This window comes from Eptesicus fuscus, chromosome 22, assembly GCF_027574615.1.
Source record: "Eptesicus fuscus isolate TK198812 chromosome 22, DD_ASM_mEF_20220401, whole genome shotgun sequence".
Lineage (NCBI taxonomy): Eukaryota > Metazoa > Chordata > Mammalia > Chiroptera > Vespertilionidae > Eptesicus > Eptesicus fuscus.
In genome coordinates this window covers 234307-249315 of record NC_072494.1, presented here as the reverse complement: position 1 = coordinate 249315, position 15009 = coordinate 234307, and the positions used below count along the sequence as shown (strand labels likewise).

General features: G+C 47.8%; 3 protein-coding genes across 4 annotated transcripts; all 3 read left to right on the top strand.

Annotated features, from left to right (window-relative positions):
- The first annotated feature begins 651 nt into the window (after positions 1 to 651).
- LOC129147939 (histone H3.1) lies at positions 652 to 1240 on the top strand. Its single transcript, XM_054711918.1, has one exon. The coding sequence runs from the start codon at positions 693 to 695 to the stop codon at positions 1101 to 1103; it is 411 nt and encodes a 136-aa protein (XP_054567893.1). The 5' UTR covers positions 652 to 692; the 3' UTR covers positions 1104 to 1240.
- Positions 1241 to 7291: 6051 nt separating this feature from the next.
- On the top strand, positions 7292 to 7676 carry LOC103304012 (histone H4). The gene has a single exon (XM_054711943.1). The coding sequence runs from the start codon at positions 7298 to 7300 to the stop codon at positions 7607 to 7609; it is 312 nt and encodes a 103-aa protein (XP_054567918.1). The 5' UTR covers positions 7292 to 7297; the 3' UTR covers positions 7610 to 7676.
- A 4944-nt stretch (positions 7677 to 12620) lies between these two features.
- Positions 12621 to 13301, top strand: H1-5 (H1.5 linker histone, cluster member). 2 transcript variants are annotated; one of them, XM_054711912.1, is made up of 2 exons: positions 12621 to 13190; positions 13227 to 13301. In XM_054711912.1, the coding sequence occupies exons 1-2, from the start codon at positions 12621 to 12623 to the stop codon at positions 13299 to 13301; spliced, it is 645 nt and encodes a 214-aa protein (XP_054567887.1). The 2 variants fall into 2 exon arrangements, with proteins under 2 accessions (XP_054567887.1, XP_008159187.1); XM_008160965.3 differs by having other exon boundaries at positions 12621 to 13301.
- Positions 13302 to 15009: the final 1708 nt, after the last annotated feature.

The following is a 15009-nucleotide window of genomic DNA, read 5'->3' as shown; positions in this document are numbered from 1 at the left end:
GCCCTCTTTCTGTGCCATTTGCTCGTTTGAGGATGCTTTTTCTTAACCCCCTTTACACGAGTCTCAGCTCAAATGGTTCCACGTAGTGGAATGCTGCCTATGGACATGGCAGGGAAACGTAAATGTTAATCTAGCTATAATATCAAATGTGAAATTGAGTTCAACAGACATTTAGAAAAAGCCTACAAAACATTTTAAAACCTCTACGTTTAAATAGAGAAATGAAGAAGCTGACGGGAAATCCTCCTTCCTAAACCTGAATGAGGCTGAAAAATCACTTGGCCAATCCCACGTAGCGCGCGCTTTTTCAAAAAGATCAAAGGAAAGCCAGTTTTTGGCGCCAAATTTTAAAATTTTTATTCCGCCAAGATACATAATTCTACTACTTACATTAAATTCTGCGGAGGAAAGACAGAGAACATTGTGAAGAAAATGCGTACAGACCATAGCGACGAGAAAGGGTAGAAAACAGCCTCTGTTGAAAGGGTGGGTGGGAGGAAGAAGTTAATTTCTGACCCAAACGCCCGGGAGGCTCCGGTGATCAAAAGCGGGTGCGGCTTCCAATCACGTCACTGCGGGCCTTGATGGGCAGGTGCCTCCTCCAATCACAGTGGCACTTGCCTTCTATATATTTCCTTGTTGAGCGCCCGCGCTGTCACTTTCCAGCAGTTTTCTGCTTCTCTGTGTTGGGAATGGCTCGGACCAAGCAGACGGCGCGCAAGTCCACGGGCGGGAAGGCGCCCCGCAAGCAGCTGGCCACCAAGGCGGCCCGCAAGAGCGCGCCGGCCACGGGCGGCGTGAAGAAGCCGCACCGCTACCGGCCCGGCACCGTGGCGCTGCGCGAGATCCGGCGCTACCAGAAGTCCACGGAGCTGCTGATCCGCAAGCTGCCGTTCCAGCGCCTGGTGCGCGAGATCGCGCAGGACTTCAAGACCGACCTGCGCTTCCAGAGCTCGGCCGTGATGGCGCTGCAGGAGGCGTGCGAGGCCTACCTGGTGGGGCTGTTCGAGGACACCAACCTGTGCGCCATCCACGCCAAGCGCGTCACCATCATGCCCAAGGACATCCAGCTCGCGCGCCGCATCCGCGGGGAGAGGGCGTGAGCTCTTGGCGAGCGGCCACCTGGAACCCAAAGGCTCTTTTCAGAGCCACTTCCATCCTCACTGACAGTGGCTGCTGCACTGCTAGTTACGTGTTAATAACGCAAGCTCAGCGCACAATTGGCGGAAATAATGGGGACAGGTTATGGCCTTCCCTCCAGAACTTTGGGTATCATTTCCCTCAACCAATTGGGTGTAAAAATTGTGTAGGCACGTTCAGTGTTTACATTATAGTAGCTATTTAGGGAAACTAGGTTGCTTAACAAACTCTTGCTTAACACTAGCAGTTTCAAAAGGCAACAATGTATCTGCAAAGATAAAAGGCACCACTTGACTCTTGTTTCCAGGTAAAGTGAAGGAAGCTGTCCACAGGAAAGTAATTTCTACAAGACCGTCCTGTAACAAGGGGTTCAGAGCATAGATATTGGCACCTCCCTTACCCACTTCTGATATTCACAAATATGTTAATTATATCTTGTAGTTGAACCTGAAAATAGCTCTCAGGGTTTATACAGGCGATCTGTACTCCCTCTCCAGCTCTAGAAGTTTTTCTTCCAAAGGCCCTCAACTATTGGGGATAAAGCCCATGCAGGTTCTTTTCAACAAATCTGGGAAGGAAAGGAGAAGATTGGAATTCAGCCCCCAATGGCTGTAGGAAAACAAAATTGAACTACGGTTATTCTGGTTTTCACTTGCCTAAGTGGCCTAAAAGAGGGTTTATAGGAATGACAGTTCTGTGTTAGAAACTTTGAGTGTAGTGGTTTATTATTCACTTTGAAGGAAAAAGTCTTATTTTAAAAATGGAGACAGCTGAGTGGCTAGCAATTGTATAAATAATTTTTAAATGTCACTTGCAATCAGATAATGCAAAATAAAACAACAATGCATAACATCTAGCATATTATCAAAATCAGAAGTTAGGTTTGCCAAGCATGAGAGGTGGAGAAATTTGCTTTTATGTGGTGGTCTACTGATGGTGGCCTTACCTACACAGACATTTAAAGAACCATCTAATTTAGTAAAATTGGGTGTGCCCGGGGCCAGTGCCCCAAGGAAATTCTACAGAATCGTTAGAATATTCATCAGAATGTTATTTGTGATAGCAAAAAAGGCATAGACAATGAATAAATAAAATACTCTTCTAAGGTTAAGAAACAAGTAAATGGAGGAGAGGGGGTAGACACATATATAATACTTTCAACAATCAAGATTTATTTAAAAAAGAAAGGTGGGAAAGTTCCAGGGCAATGGAATGAGGAAACTGAGATGAGATAATTAAGCAAGGCCAAACAATTTAAACAATTTACCGACAGCTAGTGGGTGGAGAGACCTTATCTCCCCTAACTAAGGACACTTGAGAACAAATGGTTTCTATCTCTCCTCCCTAACCGGAGAATAAAAAGATAAATTCCTCTGGTCAGGGAGATAGAGAACAGAGATGTTTTTCTTACTTTCCAGTAAGCTAAAAGCAGCCCCACCTTGGCTCACTTCTTTCTTAAAACGTTTTTATGGAGCCAAACCAGACTACCACCTTGGCTCTTCCCCGCTGCTTCCACAAGCCCTTCCTTTGTTCAGCTTTAATAAACGTACGAGAAGGAGAAGGAGAAGGAGAAGAAGAGAAAGAAGTAAATGGCAAAACCAAGACCTGAACCCACAGGCTCAGTTAATCTTGCTACTGTTATTCAGTTCACACCTGGATACCAGTGTTATGATCTCCAACCGTTTTCTAGCTTTACTTCCAAATTACCTGTAATAAACACCAAAACCAAAGGTAGTAAATCTGAGTACTTTTTACACACGGCTTGCAAAACACCAGTGGCTCAGTCCGTTCAGGCTGCTATGCCAGAATTCCACAGACCCTGTGGCTTAAAAACAGCAGAAATTTAATCCTCACGGTTCTGGACGATGAGAAGTCCAATAACAAGGCCCCGACGGACTTATTGTCTGGTGAGAGCCCTCTTCCTGGTCCAGGGTCAGCCCTCTTCTCAATAAGTCCTCGTGAGATGGAAGAGGTGATAGACGGTGGGGTCCTCTGATAGGAGCTTAAACCCAGTCAAGAGGGTTCTGAGTTTATGGTCTGAGCAACTCCCAAAGGACCCACCTGCAAACATAATCACATTAGGGATTAGGTTTCAACCTAGGAATTTTGATGAGACACCAACTTTGTCTATAGCAGAGTCTGATTTCAAAGGACAGAAGCTTAGGCACTGCGTTCTCCATCCTGTCCCTATTCTAAAGCCAGGGAGGTGAGACAGCAGGGAGCCCTACACCAGGACTCTCCCCTTCATCCTAATTCTTGTCCTGTCAATATCCAACCCTGAAGATATTCGTAAGGGGAGGTGCATGAAAGAAAATCAGAGCTTCTGAGAGGTATTACTTGATATAGTTCAGTCATGAAAACCAGCAAAATTAACAGAAGCTTAAGAGGAAATATGAAGACCATCAGTGGTCATATGTACGAAATTGCAGAAATATGGTAGGGTCTTATGTAAAATAAGGCATGAAAATCTTTATAAATTGGAGGATACTTCTGGGTCCTGAGAGAGTTTCAGGATAAAGTAAGGATTACCTCTGGAAGTCAGTTTTAAAGCATAAGCAGACAAGAGCATGGTACAGTGAACCTCAGGAAAAGGGTGTGGTAAGATGAGGGGAGAATGAGGCCTGAAGTTTGGGGGACAGCGGAATTTGGGTCTTCAAGTTTGTTTAATTGATATTTTAGCACATGGAGGCAGCAGAAGCTCACAGAAGTTTAAGGGTGAGAACAGAGATGGTGATGGCTCTAAGGTATGAGCAGAAGAAGGGAACGCTGCATGTGGTCATGCCTCATCGTTAAGATTCTGACCTGGACACTGTAGAACAGGAGGGAAATCTAGGGCATAAGTTCATGGAGTGGAAAACCCTCCAAAGGGCTTATGTGTGTGTGCTTATATATGAATGAGTATGTGTTTTCAGGATAGAATAAATGAGAATTAAAATAGGAACTAATCACTAGTAATAATGTTGAGTGCAGAGCAAGAGAAACGTAAAAGAGACACAGCACAACCTATCAGCCAATTCCAAAGTCTTAACCCAATCAAGCAAAACAAAATCAGGTGACAAGGAAATAAATATGTGGCATAAGAAGTTGAAAATATAACCATATCAAAAAGGATAGACTCCACTTGTCACTAAACATTACAAAGTGGTCAATTAGAGACATGTGGACCAGTAGGTAACCCTCAGCATTGCTAAGGACAGTATAGCTCATGTGTTCATCTGATTAAAGGGGAAAGTAAAAGTCTGCCAAATTTCTCTTGGAAAAGAATGTCTCCTATTGTGTGAGAGAAAAATATTATTTATCACAGTTATTCAACAATAACTTATTGGGTAACTCATGTCAATCAGCCTTATTATTTACTGAGAAAGACAAAAGGAAAGCATTCGAATCATACTTTATTTAAATAAAATGAAATTCTTAAACTTTTTTTAAACTAAGAAATCTGCAGAGCCTGTCTCTGTGTCTCTTCCACAAAGGCGGAAGAAGAGAATTAACAAGTTTCTAATTTAGCAGAGAGAAGTACGCCTTCGAGAAGCATAGATGTGAATGTCAGTATCATTTCTAGAGCAAAGCACTGTTACTGCAGTTATGTTACAGACCTTTCAGAGTGTGCTACGTGCACCAGATAGAGAAGCACTGGTAAATTTCCTCAGTGTTTCCAGAAACAACAAACATGAGTGCTCCCTCAACCTCCGGGAATGTGTTTCTAGACCCCGCAGGGCCTGCTAATCCACTCTCCAAAGAAAAAAAGCAGACCTTCCTCAAACAACTTTAGACAATGAAAGTGTTTCTAAGGAGATGAAGTCACCCCCACCCCACCCCCACCTGACACAGCGCGGGACAGGAAGTGTAGCAGGTGAGGCAAAGGATAGAGAAGCCAAGGGGAGCAGTGAGGAGTCCACCTGGAAGTTCCCTGTCACCAGGGCCATTCCTTTCTCAGCCACGGATTCAGTTAGGACTCCATAGAAAGCATTTTGCATACAACGACTCCCAGGTGGCCCAGAGGACTGCTCTCACTGCTCTCGAGATGGGCCACTCAGATCCAGCAGTCAGTCACTAGGGCCGTGGATGCTGAGGGGCCAGAAAATAAAGACCAAATAGACAAACAAACCCACTCCAAAACAGCAAAGCCAGACCCAGACAAAGGCATGGCTGTCTGGGAGTGGGCCAGCACAGAACTGTAGAAGAGAAGTTGGACTGAGGAGTTTTTAAATATTTTTATTGATTTCAGAGAGGAAGGAAGAGGGAGAGAGAGAAACATCATTGGTTGCCTCTTGCAAGCCCCCACCCCTCGGCTCCCCCGCCCCAAAATACTGAGGATCCAGTCCACAACCTGGGCAAGTGCCCTTGACCAGAATTGAACTCGAGACCTTTCAGTTCGCAGGCTGACACTCTATTCACTGAGCCCAAACCGGCCAGGGCAAGGGGATTTTAATTAGGCTTTAAAACATTTATCTTTGAAGAATTTGTCTCTCTCTTTCTGACTTATTTCACTTAACATAATACCCACTAGGTCCATCCACCTTTTCACAAATGACAAGCTTGCATTCCTTTTTATGGATCAGTAATTATATATATATATATCACATCTTTATCCACTCATCTATTGATGGACATTTATGTTGGTTCAATAACTTGGCTATTGTGAATAGTGCTGCAACGAATATCAAAGGATGCATATAACTTTTTGAATTATTGTTTTCAATTTCTTTGTGTAAATACTCAGAAGTGGATTGCTGGGTCATATGGTGGTTTTATTTTAAATTTTTTGAAGAAGCTCCATACCTTTTGCCATAGTGACTGCACCAATTTGAATCCCACTAACAGTGCACAAGGATTCCCTTTTTCCCACATTTATTCCTTGGTGATTTATTGATGATATCCACTCTGGCAGATGTCAGGTGACATCTCATTGTGGTTTTAATTTTTTTCTGATAGTGTTATCATATCTAATAAAGAGGGAATATGTTAATTGACCATCACTCTGTCACAAAAGATGGCTGCACCCACAGCTGAGGCCAAGTTCCCATCAGGAGCTTTAATGAACAATCAGCAGGAAGCTGAGGCTATGCCCTCCCCCACCCCCGTGGGGCTTGACAGGGGATCTCAGGTTGTGCCCCCCACCCAGCAGGGCTTGACAGGGGACCTGAGGCTGCGCCCCCCTCCTGGTGTTGGGCCAGGGGACCTGAGGCTGCAGCCCATACCAGCCCCCAGTGGGGCTTGATGGGGGCCCTCAGGCCATGCCCCCCACCCAGCTTGGCTTGACAGGGGATCTCAGGCCATGTCCCCAACCTGGCGGGTCTTGATGGAGGACCTCAAGGCATGTGCCCTGCCCCAGTCTGGGCTGGGGGACCTCAGACCATGCCCCCTATCCTGGCACTAGGCTAGGGGACCTGAGGCTACACCCCCTGCCTCACAGGGCTTGACAAGGCTGGGACTGGCCAGGTCTGGATCTAGCCCAATTGGGGGGGGGGGGGGCAGCCAGGTCTGGGTCTCATGCAATTTTGAGGTGCACGTGGGTGGGCGGGGACTTGACTCTTGGTCCCGTGGTGAGCCCCAGACTCTGACAGGAGGAAGGTTTTCATATACATTTTACTAATTCTCTTTCATCTGACACTTCTATTATAGAGAAAGGGCAAATAGCAATATTAAATTATTTCCTCTAATTAATCCCCTTTTAATGTGCACGAGTTTCGTGCACCGGGCCACTAGTTGGTGTATAAACATGAAACTTATTTCTGAATCCTAACTGTATTCTGACGCGTTACTGAATTCATTTATTAGTTCTAAAAGTTATTTTGTGGAATCATTAAGGGTCTCTAGTATCATGTCATGTCAGAATAATGAATTTTACTTCTTACTTTCCAATGTGGATGCCTTTTATTTATTTTTCTTGTTTGATATACTATGTTGAATAAAAAATGGTGAAATGGACATCCTTGTCTTGTTACTGGTTTTAAAGAAAAAGCTTTCAGCTTTCTATCCTTGCCTATGATGTAAGCTCTGGGTTTTTTAAACCTAGAGGTTTGATGAAGCGCCGCCCTTTTCACTTTCCGGAAAAAGAGCGCAGGGGTGAGCAGGCTCCCAAACAGGTCCGCGGAAGGAGTATATAAGCACAGTTTGCCAGGACGGAGAGACTGTGTTCTCTCTCCCTGCAGCCATGTCCGGACGCGGCAAAGGCGGGAAGGGCCTGGGCAAGGGCGGCGCCAAGCGCCACCGCAAGGTGCTGCGCGACAACATCCAGGGCATCACCAAGCCCGCCATCCGGCGCCTGGCGCGGCGCGGCGGCGTCAAGCGCATCTCCGGGCTCATCTACGAGGAGACGCGCGGGGTGCTCAAGGTGTTCCTGGAGAACGTGATCCGCGACGCCGTCACCTACACGGAGCACGCCAAGCGCAAGACGGTCACGGCCATGGACGTGGTGTACGCGCTCAAGCGCCAGGGCCGCACCCTCTACGGCTTCGGCGGCTGAGCCCGGCTCCCCGCCCCGTCTCCCCCCAAAGGCCCTTTTCAGGGCCGCCCACCCCCTCTCGGAAGGGCTGAGCGCTGTCCAGCTTTAAGGGGAAATGTGGCGGGAGGAACCCGGTTCTTCATCCTCGGGGTCCCAGCAGCACAGGGACGTGAAGGTTGTTGTGGGAACCCCACTGCCCGGGGTCCCAGGAAAGGGGCCACCACAGGCTCCGCCAACACCCCTAAGTCCCACCCGGGGGGGCGGTGTCTCGGGAAAGGGTCTGTAACGGTGTCCCTGAGGCCCCTGGAAGGTGCGTTAGAGCAGCACATGTCACCGAGGTGCGGGCTGTGCTCACCTGCTTGCCTCGGGCGTCGGGAAAGTGGGAAGTTAAAGCCCCTGTGTCTCCCCGGGCTGGTTGGGGTCCAGGTCTCACTGCCTTACGGCGGTACAGGCTCCGGTCGGGCCCCGCCCTGCGCCCCAGGCCAAGTGGTTGGTGTTGCTATTAGCTCGGGGTCAGGGTATTAACCGGTATCCGCATTTAAAAAAAAAAAGTGGATTAACCATTTACCGGTTAATTCGGATTTTGTAATCAAAGAAAATACGATAATTTCAAGGGAAACATCAAAAGTGCTTTATTCAAAGTAACGTCCATCGCCAGCTACACATTTCCCCCATCTTTCAGGTAACTTGTGGATACCGTCCCAATAGAACTTTTCTTGTTTTGAGGCAGACCATCCAGAGACCCAATTTTTAACTTCTTTGTACGTTTTTAAGTGCTGCTCAGAAAGTACGTGTGCCATCGATCGGAACAAGTGGTCATCTGAAGGAGCAATACAACAAAACAGCATACATACCAAATCACATGTATAGCCACATATGTGTAACGCCATGGGGGGAAAATCTGCATTAACTGGTACACCCAGTAAAACCCTTTATTTCTCTGAGCACCTCCCTCGGGTTAGGTTAGCGTGGACTTGGGAGTTCGCTTAAGGACTTAGATGGTGTAACTTGCCCCAAAGCGTTTAAGGGCATTTGGTTGCCCCCTGCCCCTCCCCTGGCCCAGCGTGCCCGTCACCTAGGCTGTGGCAGGCTCCAGTGCCTCAAACCAACACCACGGGTTCTGGTACCCTCAGTGAAAGCTAGTGTCCCGGACAGTAAATACCACCTTTGACAGGAAAGCTGGCCGCCCTGTGTTCACACGCTCTTGGAGCGATTACTAAGCCCGCTCAGGTTTGAGACGGGGCGACACAGTGACGAGAAGTTGAAACCACGAGTCCTCCGTTTAAATGATTTCCCTTTCATTTTCAGTTTGGTCAAGAATCCCATCAGGACATCTTTTATTTGAACCAGTGCAAGGAGGTTTCAGATTCTCAACACCACCTTTGCTTAAGAATTTCGAATGCATCCTAGAGGCTTTTTAAAGGTCACTAAGATATTTTCTTTGTACGTCATCACAGACCTCGAACAGGCGGCAAAATGTTTCCTAAACCAAGAACTAAATCCGCGGGGAGGCCATGGGAGGAGCGGGTACCATCCAATCGGAGCGCGAGAGTCGCTATAAATACAGGGCCGGCTGGCTCTCCGATTCACTGGTGGAAAAGCCCTCACCATGGCTCGCACCAAGCAGACGGCGCGCAAGTCCACGGGCGGGAAGGCGCCCCGCAAGCAGCTGGCCACCAAGGCGGCCCGCAAGAGCGCGCCGGCCACGGGCGGCGTGAAGAAGCCGCACCGCTACCGGCCCGGCACCGTGGCGCTGCGCGAGATCCGGCGCTACCAGAAGTCCACGGAGCTGCTGATCCGCAAGCTGCCGTTCCAGCGCCTGGTGCGCGAGATCGCGCAGGACTTCAAGACCGACCTGCGCTTCCAGAGCTCGGCCGTGATGGCGCTGCAGGAGGCGTGCGAGGCCTACCTGGTGGGGCTGTTCGAGGACACCAACCTGTGCGCCATCCACGCCAAGCGCGTCACCATCATGCCCAAGGACATCCAGCTCGCGCGCCGCATCCGCGGGGAGAGAGCGTAATTGCGGCTCTCAATATTCCCCCCCCTCCCCCAAAGGCTCTTTTCAGAGCCCCTCAACTATCTGTAAAGAGCTGTTGCTTCTAGAGCCTGCATGGCAGCCCCATGGAAAACTTTAGTGTGGGGAAGGGATTCTGGGCCCATTTCCCATGTTACACGCTTAATGCACACGAACGATTCCCTGTCGTTACACAGCTGCCTGTGCCCTGTAAACCTAAACACGGCCCAGGTTGCTGGCACGTACTCCTCCTCAGCCTTGAGTAGCACAGTTTTTTTGGCGCCTTTTCTAAAGAGCTGGGTCCCATTTGCTGCTTCCTTGCCTTAAGGAAGTAAGTATTAACCACGAATGTTTAACATGTTGCTGGTTTTTGTTTCAATGTAACGTTGACCTTTGTGGATGTGAGACCAGTGGGCTGATTGCCTGCAGGCTGTCCTTTGTAAGATTAATTCCCAAGACGTCTGAACATTGTTTTCCAAGCCTTTGTCTCTGTTTTAAATATGTCCTCGTCCGTGTGTGTTTTTTTGAAATAGGGTCAGACTAGGAGTTATATCTGAGATAATTTTTAAAGCTGTCTCTTATATGCACTCATAATTTTCTGGGTTCTTTTTAACAGAACTCAGCTGTTTACTTTGTACAATATTTCCAGCTTTTAAAGGTCTCCTCATGTGTGATCCAGATATGTCTTTTCCTAATTTTGCTGCTTACATTGTGGGGGCTGGCATCTTTGCTCCGGAAGGTAGTGGGGTTATATGGAAGCAGTTCTCCAGTGTTTTCAGTCAGAGCAGCCATGGGGGCCTTGCCTTCCCTTCCTGTTTGTGGATTTGGATTTGCCCTTCCAGAGTGCCTTACATCCCAACTATGCGCTCTGTGTGGAAAGCCTTTGGAAGGGTCTCTGAATGGATTCAGCACCCATTCTGGCCATGGGGCCAAAGCCTCTTCCTGCAGAGGAGTTTGGAGCTCCTGGAAGCTGTCAGGTGTAGGACAGCTTGGTCTGCCTGTTGTGAGCTTCAGAGATTGTCCTCTCCCCACACCTCGGATTTCCCATCACAATAGAACCAGGTGATCTATGTTCAAACCTCAGAGCCACCAATTAGTAAATATACAACCTTTGACCAGTTACCATTCTCTCTCAGCCTGTATAGTTATAAAATGTGGCAAATGAATTAAAATCTGTAGAGCATCCTTAGATTAGCACCTGGCACTTAGTAAATGCTCATTGTACATTAGCTGTTCTTATTATACCTCTCTCCTGGCCCTAAAGCATAGAGGGGTTTACACACACACACACACACACACACACACTCCCAACCCCATGGCCACAGATCTTCTAAAAGTTTTGTGATTGAAACAGTGAAAAGTGCTTGCTTGGCTAGAACATTTTCTTGTTAAGATTTTTTTTTTATTCCCATTGTTCTGAAAGAGGCAGGCTTGTAACTATGTTCCATGATCCATGTCAATGTGGATGGATGAGTTCAAAACACAGCAAAAGGGACAGATAGTAAATATTTTAGATTTTGGTGGCCAAATGTGGTCTCTGTCACATATTTTTTTTTCTATCATAAAAATCCAAACACCACTATTAGTTTGAGGGCCTTACAAAAACAAGGCACTGTCCAGATACGGCCATCCGTGGCTATATAATTCCACCTCCATGGATGCGGAAAGAAGCGTGCTGGCTATTTTGCTACAGTGTTGCACAGGGAGTACTAACTATCCTCGAGTGTGTGAGAGGTCACAGTCATCACTTCATCTCCCTTATCATCCCGGTCAGGCACAAAATCCTATTCATTCCCTATCCTACAAGCCTCCAAGTAAATAGCAAACTTCTCCGCCCTCCATGCCAACCTCCTGGTTATTGCCTCAGTTCCCGTGGACGGTGATGTTTTTCTGAATTTTTCTGAGGGTAGGAAATCCCCAATCTACCTTTCTCATAGTCAGTTGCCAATTACTTTTGTAAAATACAGGTCTATGTTTGCTTAAACACAATAATATCCACATCTATGTCTCCTGTCTGCTAACAGAAGAGGTGCACTTTGTTAAATGTCGATGGACAGGAGGAATTTGAATGAGAGCATTGAGAAAGCACCTTGGAAATGGACAAAGTCCCATTTTGTGCTTTTGATAGCGACTGGAAGTCCTTGAATAATTTTTTTTTGGCAAGTTGCAGAGTTGTGTTTTATATATATATATATATATATATATATATATATGATTATCTGGACTAAACATTTTTTTCATCCTTATTTTAATAGATTTGGGTAAGAACTAAAGAGAGAACACATCTTAATAAAAAACATACCAAATTCAAGTTTGAATTTGAATCTATGTCTTTGGATCCTGACGCCAAAGTAATTTATCTTTTTCCTGGTGCAATTGAACTTTTCCAAGTTGCAAAATACCTGTCACTAAAGACATAAACTCCTGGAAACTCCTAGGAAGCAGAATCGGGTTTCAAAGTAAGGTCTACCTGGTGACCAGATGTCCTGAGACCTGTGTAACTTGCTACAGTTAGAAACAAAGTTTATATCCAACCAAGGAACCTACTGCCTTCCCTCTTGTAAAAATCAAAGGCCAAACTGAGGGACAAAGCTTTTTAAAAAAGGTTCCCTTGATACTTAGTAGAAATTTGTTGCCACACGCAAGTAAGTAGCGCGACACTCTAAACCAGGTGGACTCCTATGGAAAACAGTAGCGATTTTTAAAAAAAATCTTTCATCCGTTGCACGGGATGCATAAAAACACGAGTAAGTGAGCCGGGAGAGTGTTTTCCGCCCTTGGAGCTTCAAAGCGTCACATTCTGTATCCCAGTTTTGAACACTTAACCAGAATTTTGGGATTAAGAAACACGGTTTGTAAATCCAACCGTTAAAGGCGGCCGCCCGAGGGCGGATTGGGCGTCCCACCAATCACAGCACAGCATCGGCTTATATAAGTCCAGGCCCGAGCCGGCGGGCTACAACCTCCCTCTTTGGGTTTTGATTTCAACCTTCTCTGCTCTCCCAGCGACTCATCGCCATGTCGGAAACCGCTCCCGCCGAGGCCGCCACCCCGGCCCCCGTGGAGAAGTCCCCCGCCAAGAAGAAGGCGACCAAGAAGGCGGCGGGCGGGGCCGCGGCCAAGCGCAAGGCGTCCGGGCCGCCCGTGTCCGAGCTCATCACCAAGGCGGTCGCCGCCTCCAAGGAGCGCAACGGGCTCTCGCTGGCCGCGCTCAAGAAGGCGCTGGCGGCCGCGGGCTACGACGTGGACAAGAACAACAGCCGCATCAAGCTGGGCCTCAAGAGCCTGGTGAGCAAGGGCACCCTGCTGCAGACCAAGGGCACCGGCGCCTCGGGCTCCTTCAAGCTCAACAAGAAGGCGGCCTCCGGCGAGGCCAAGCCCAAGGCCAAGAAGGCGGGCGCGGCCAAGCCGAGGAAGCCTGCGGGCTCCACCCCCAAGAAGCTCAAGAAAGCGACGGGCGCCAAGAAGTCCGTGAAGAAGACCCCCAAGAAGGCCAAGAAGCCTGCGGCCGCCGGTGCCAAGAAGGTGGCCAAGAGCCCCAAGAAGCCCAAGGCCGCCGCCAAGTCCAAGAAGCCGGCCAAGAGCCCCGCCAAGCCCAAGGCGGTGAAGGCAAAGGCGGCCAAGGCCAAAACTGCCAAGCCCAAGGTAGCCAAACCCAAGACTGCGAAGGCCAAGAAGGCGGCTCCGAAGAAGAAGTAGGATGTTAGCCTTCTGACCGGCCACACAACCCAAAGGCTCTTTTCAGAGCCACCCAGAGGCCTCTGGAAACAGCTGGGCACTCCCTGCGCTACTTAGGGCCCTGTAGCTCCTTAAAAAGATAACAATGTACACCTCACATTGTTTTCTAATCACCTCAATCATTCAATCTCCTTTCACCATTCCCTCTTTTTCCGTCCCTCCCAGATTTTAGCCACCTTTATTAACATTTACCCACAATTACAACCTTTGTCCTCTTTATGGGGAACTACAGCCCGGCCCGCGACGACCGCGTCTAGGCCTTGGCGCGCTCCTTGCCGCCCTGCTTCCCGCGGCCGGACATTCTGACTATAAACTTCAGTGAAAGTGGCTGCAAAAGTGAAAGTGCTCGGGCGGCACTTTCTATAAACGCTTGTGGCGCGAAAAAGCAGATGTGTCATTGGTTCAGGTTTCAGCTTCGTCTTAACCAGTGAAAGTGCCATTTGGGATTCTGGCGCTCTGATTGGGCAGAGCTAAGTTTTCGAGATTGCTCTCCAATAACCAACAGACACAGGACTTTGGTTCATCACCTTATTTGCATGTGAGCTTGTATATAAATCGGACACAGCTTCCTGTGCTCTTGTGTTTCCTTTTACCCACCATGTCCGCTGAGTTACGACCATGCCAAGTTGGTGCTGGCCCCCAAGAATGGCTTCGAGAAGGCAGTGGCCAAAGTGCAGAAGAAAGAAGGCAAGTTAAGCAAGCGCAGCCTTACATAATCCTGGAATGAACGAAGGACGGAGAAGTGGTCCTCGGGTTAAAATGTGGTTTTAGTGAATTTTTTTCTTGTGTGTTTACAATGATTCTATTTGAGGATATTTTGAATTTACCCGCTAGCGAGGTGCCTGGGGAATGGAATTTAGCGCCAAAAAACCCCAAGCACCCACCAAATTTATCTTTGAGTCAAATCATTATAAACATTTCCTACTGTACTGGCTCAGGAACACCCTGAGCATTTTGTGGTTTTGTGGTGCAGTGGTTAGCACGTCTGCTTTACACGCAGAAGGCCCTGGGTACATTCCAGTGGACCAGAGAAGGAGTCTTTCTCCTCTTCCCCCCTCCAAGGCAAACAGGGGTCTCTTGTTTGCGATTCTCTCCCATTGAGTCTCTGAGATCCACTGACACCTAAGCTCAGATTGTCACCAACAGTCGTCCTGTGACTTCTGCTTTCCAGACACAAAGGATGTGGAGGAAGGTTTTCGGGGAAACCTGAGGGCTGGAGTCACTCACCATCTTTTTTTTTTTTTTCTTTTAATTTTTATTGTTGAAAGTATTACATAGGTCCTCCTTTTTCTCCTATTAATCTCTTCCAGCCTGCTCCCGTCCCCATCCCCCCATGGGTTAGGCATATATGCATACAAGTTCATTGGTTGATGTCTTCCCACCCACCGTCCCTTGCCTTCCCTCTGAGGTTCAACAGTCTAGACCAGTGATGGGCAACCTTTTGAGCGTGGTGTGTCAAACTTCGACAAAAAACTGAGCATAACTCGGGTAGTGTGTCACTTTGAGGGAAAACATTATTTCGCAAATGTTTCATCCTCAGGAGCAGCAAATGTTTCATCCTCGGCATGCTGAGGCGGCCACATGTCATCAGAAATGGCTACGCATGTCAGTGCTGACACGCGTGTTATAGGTTGCCATCACTGGTCTAGACTGTTCATGCTTCTATGTC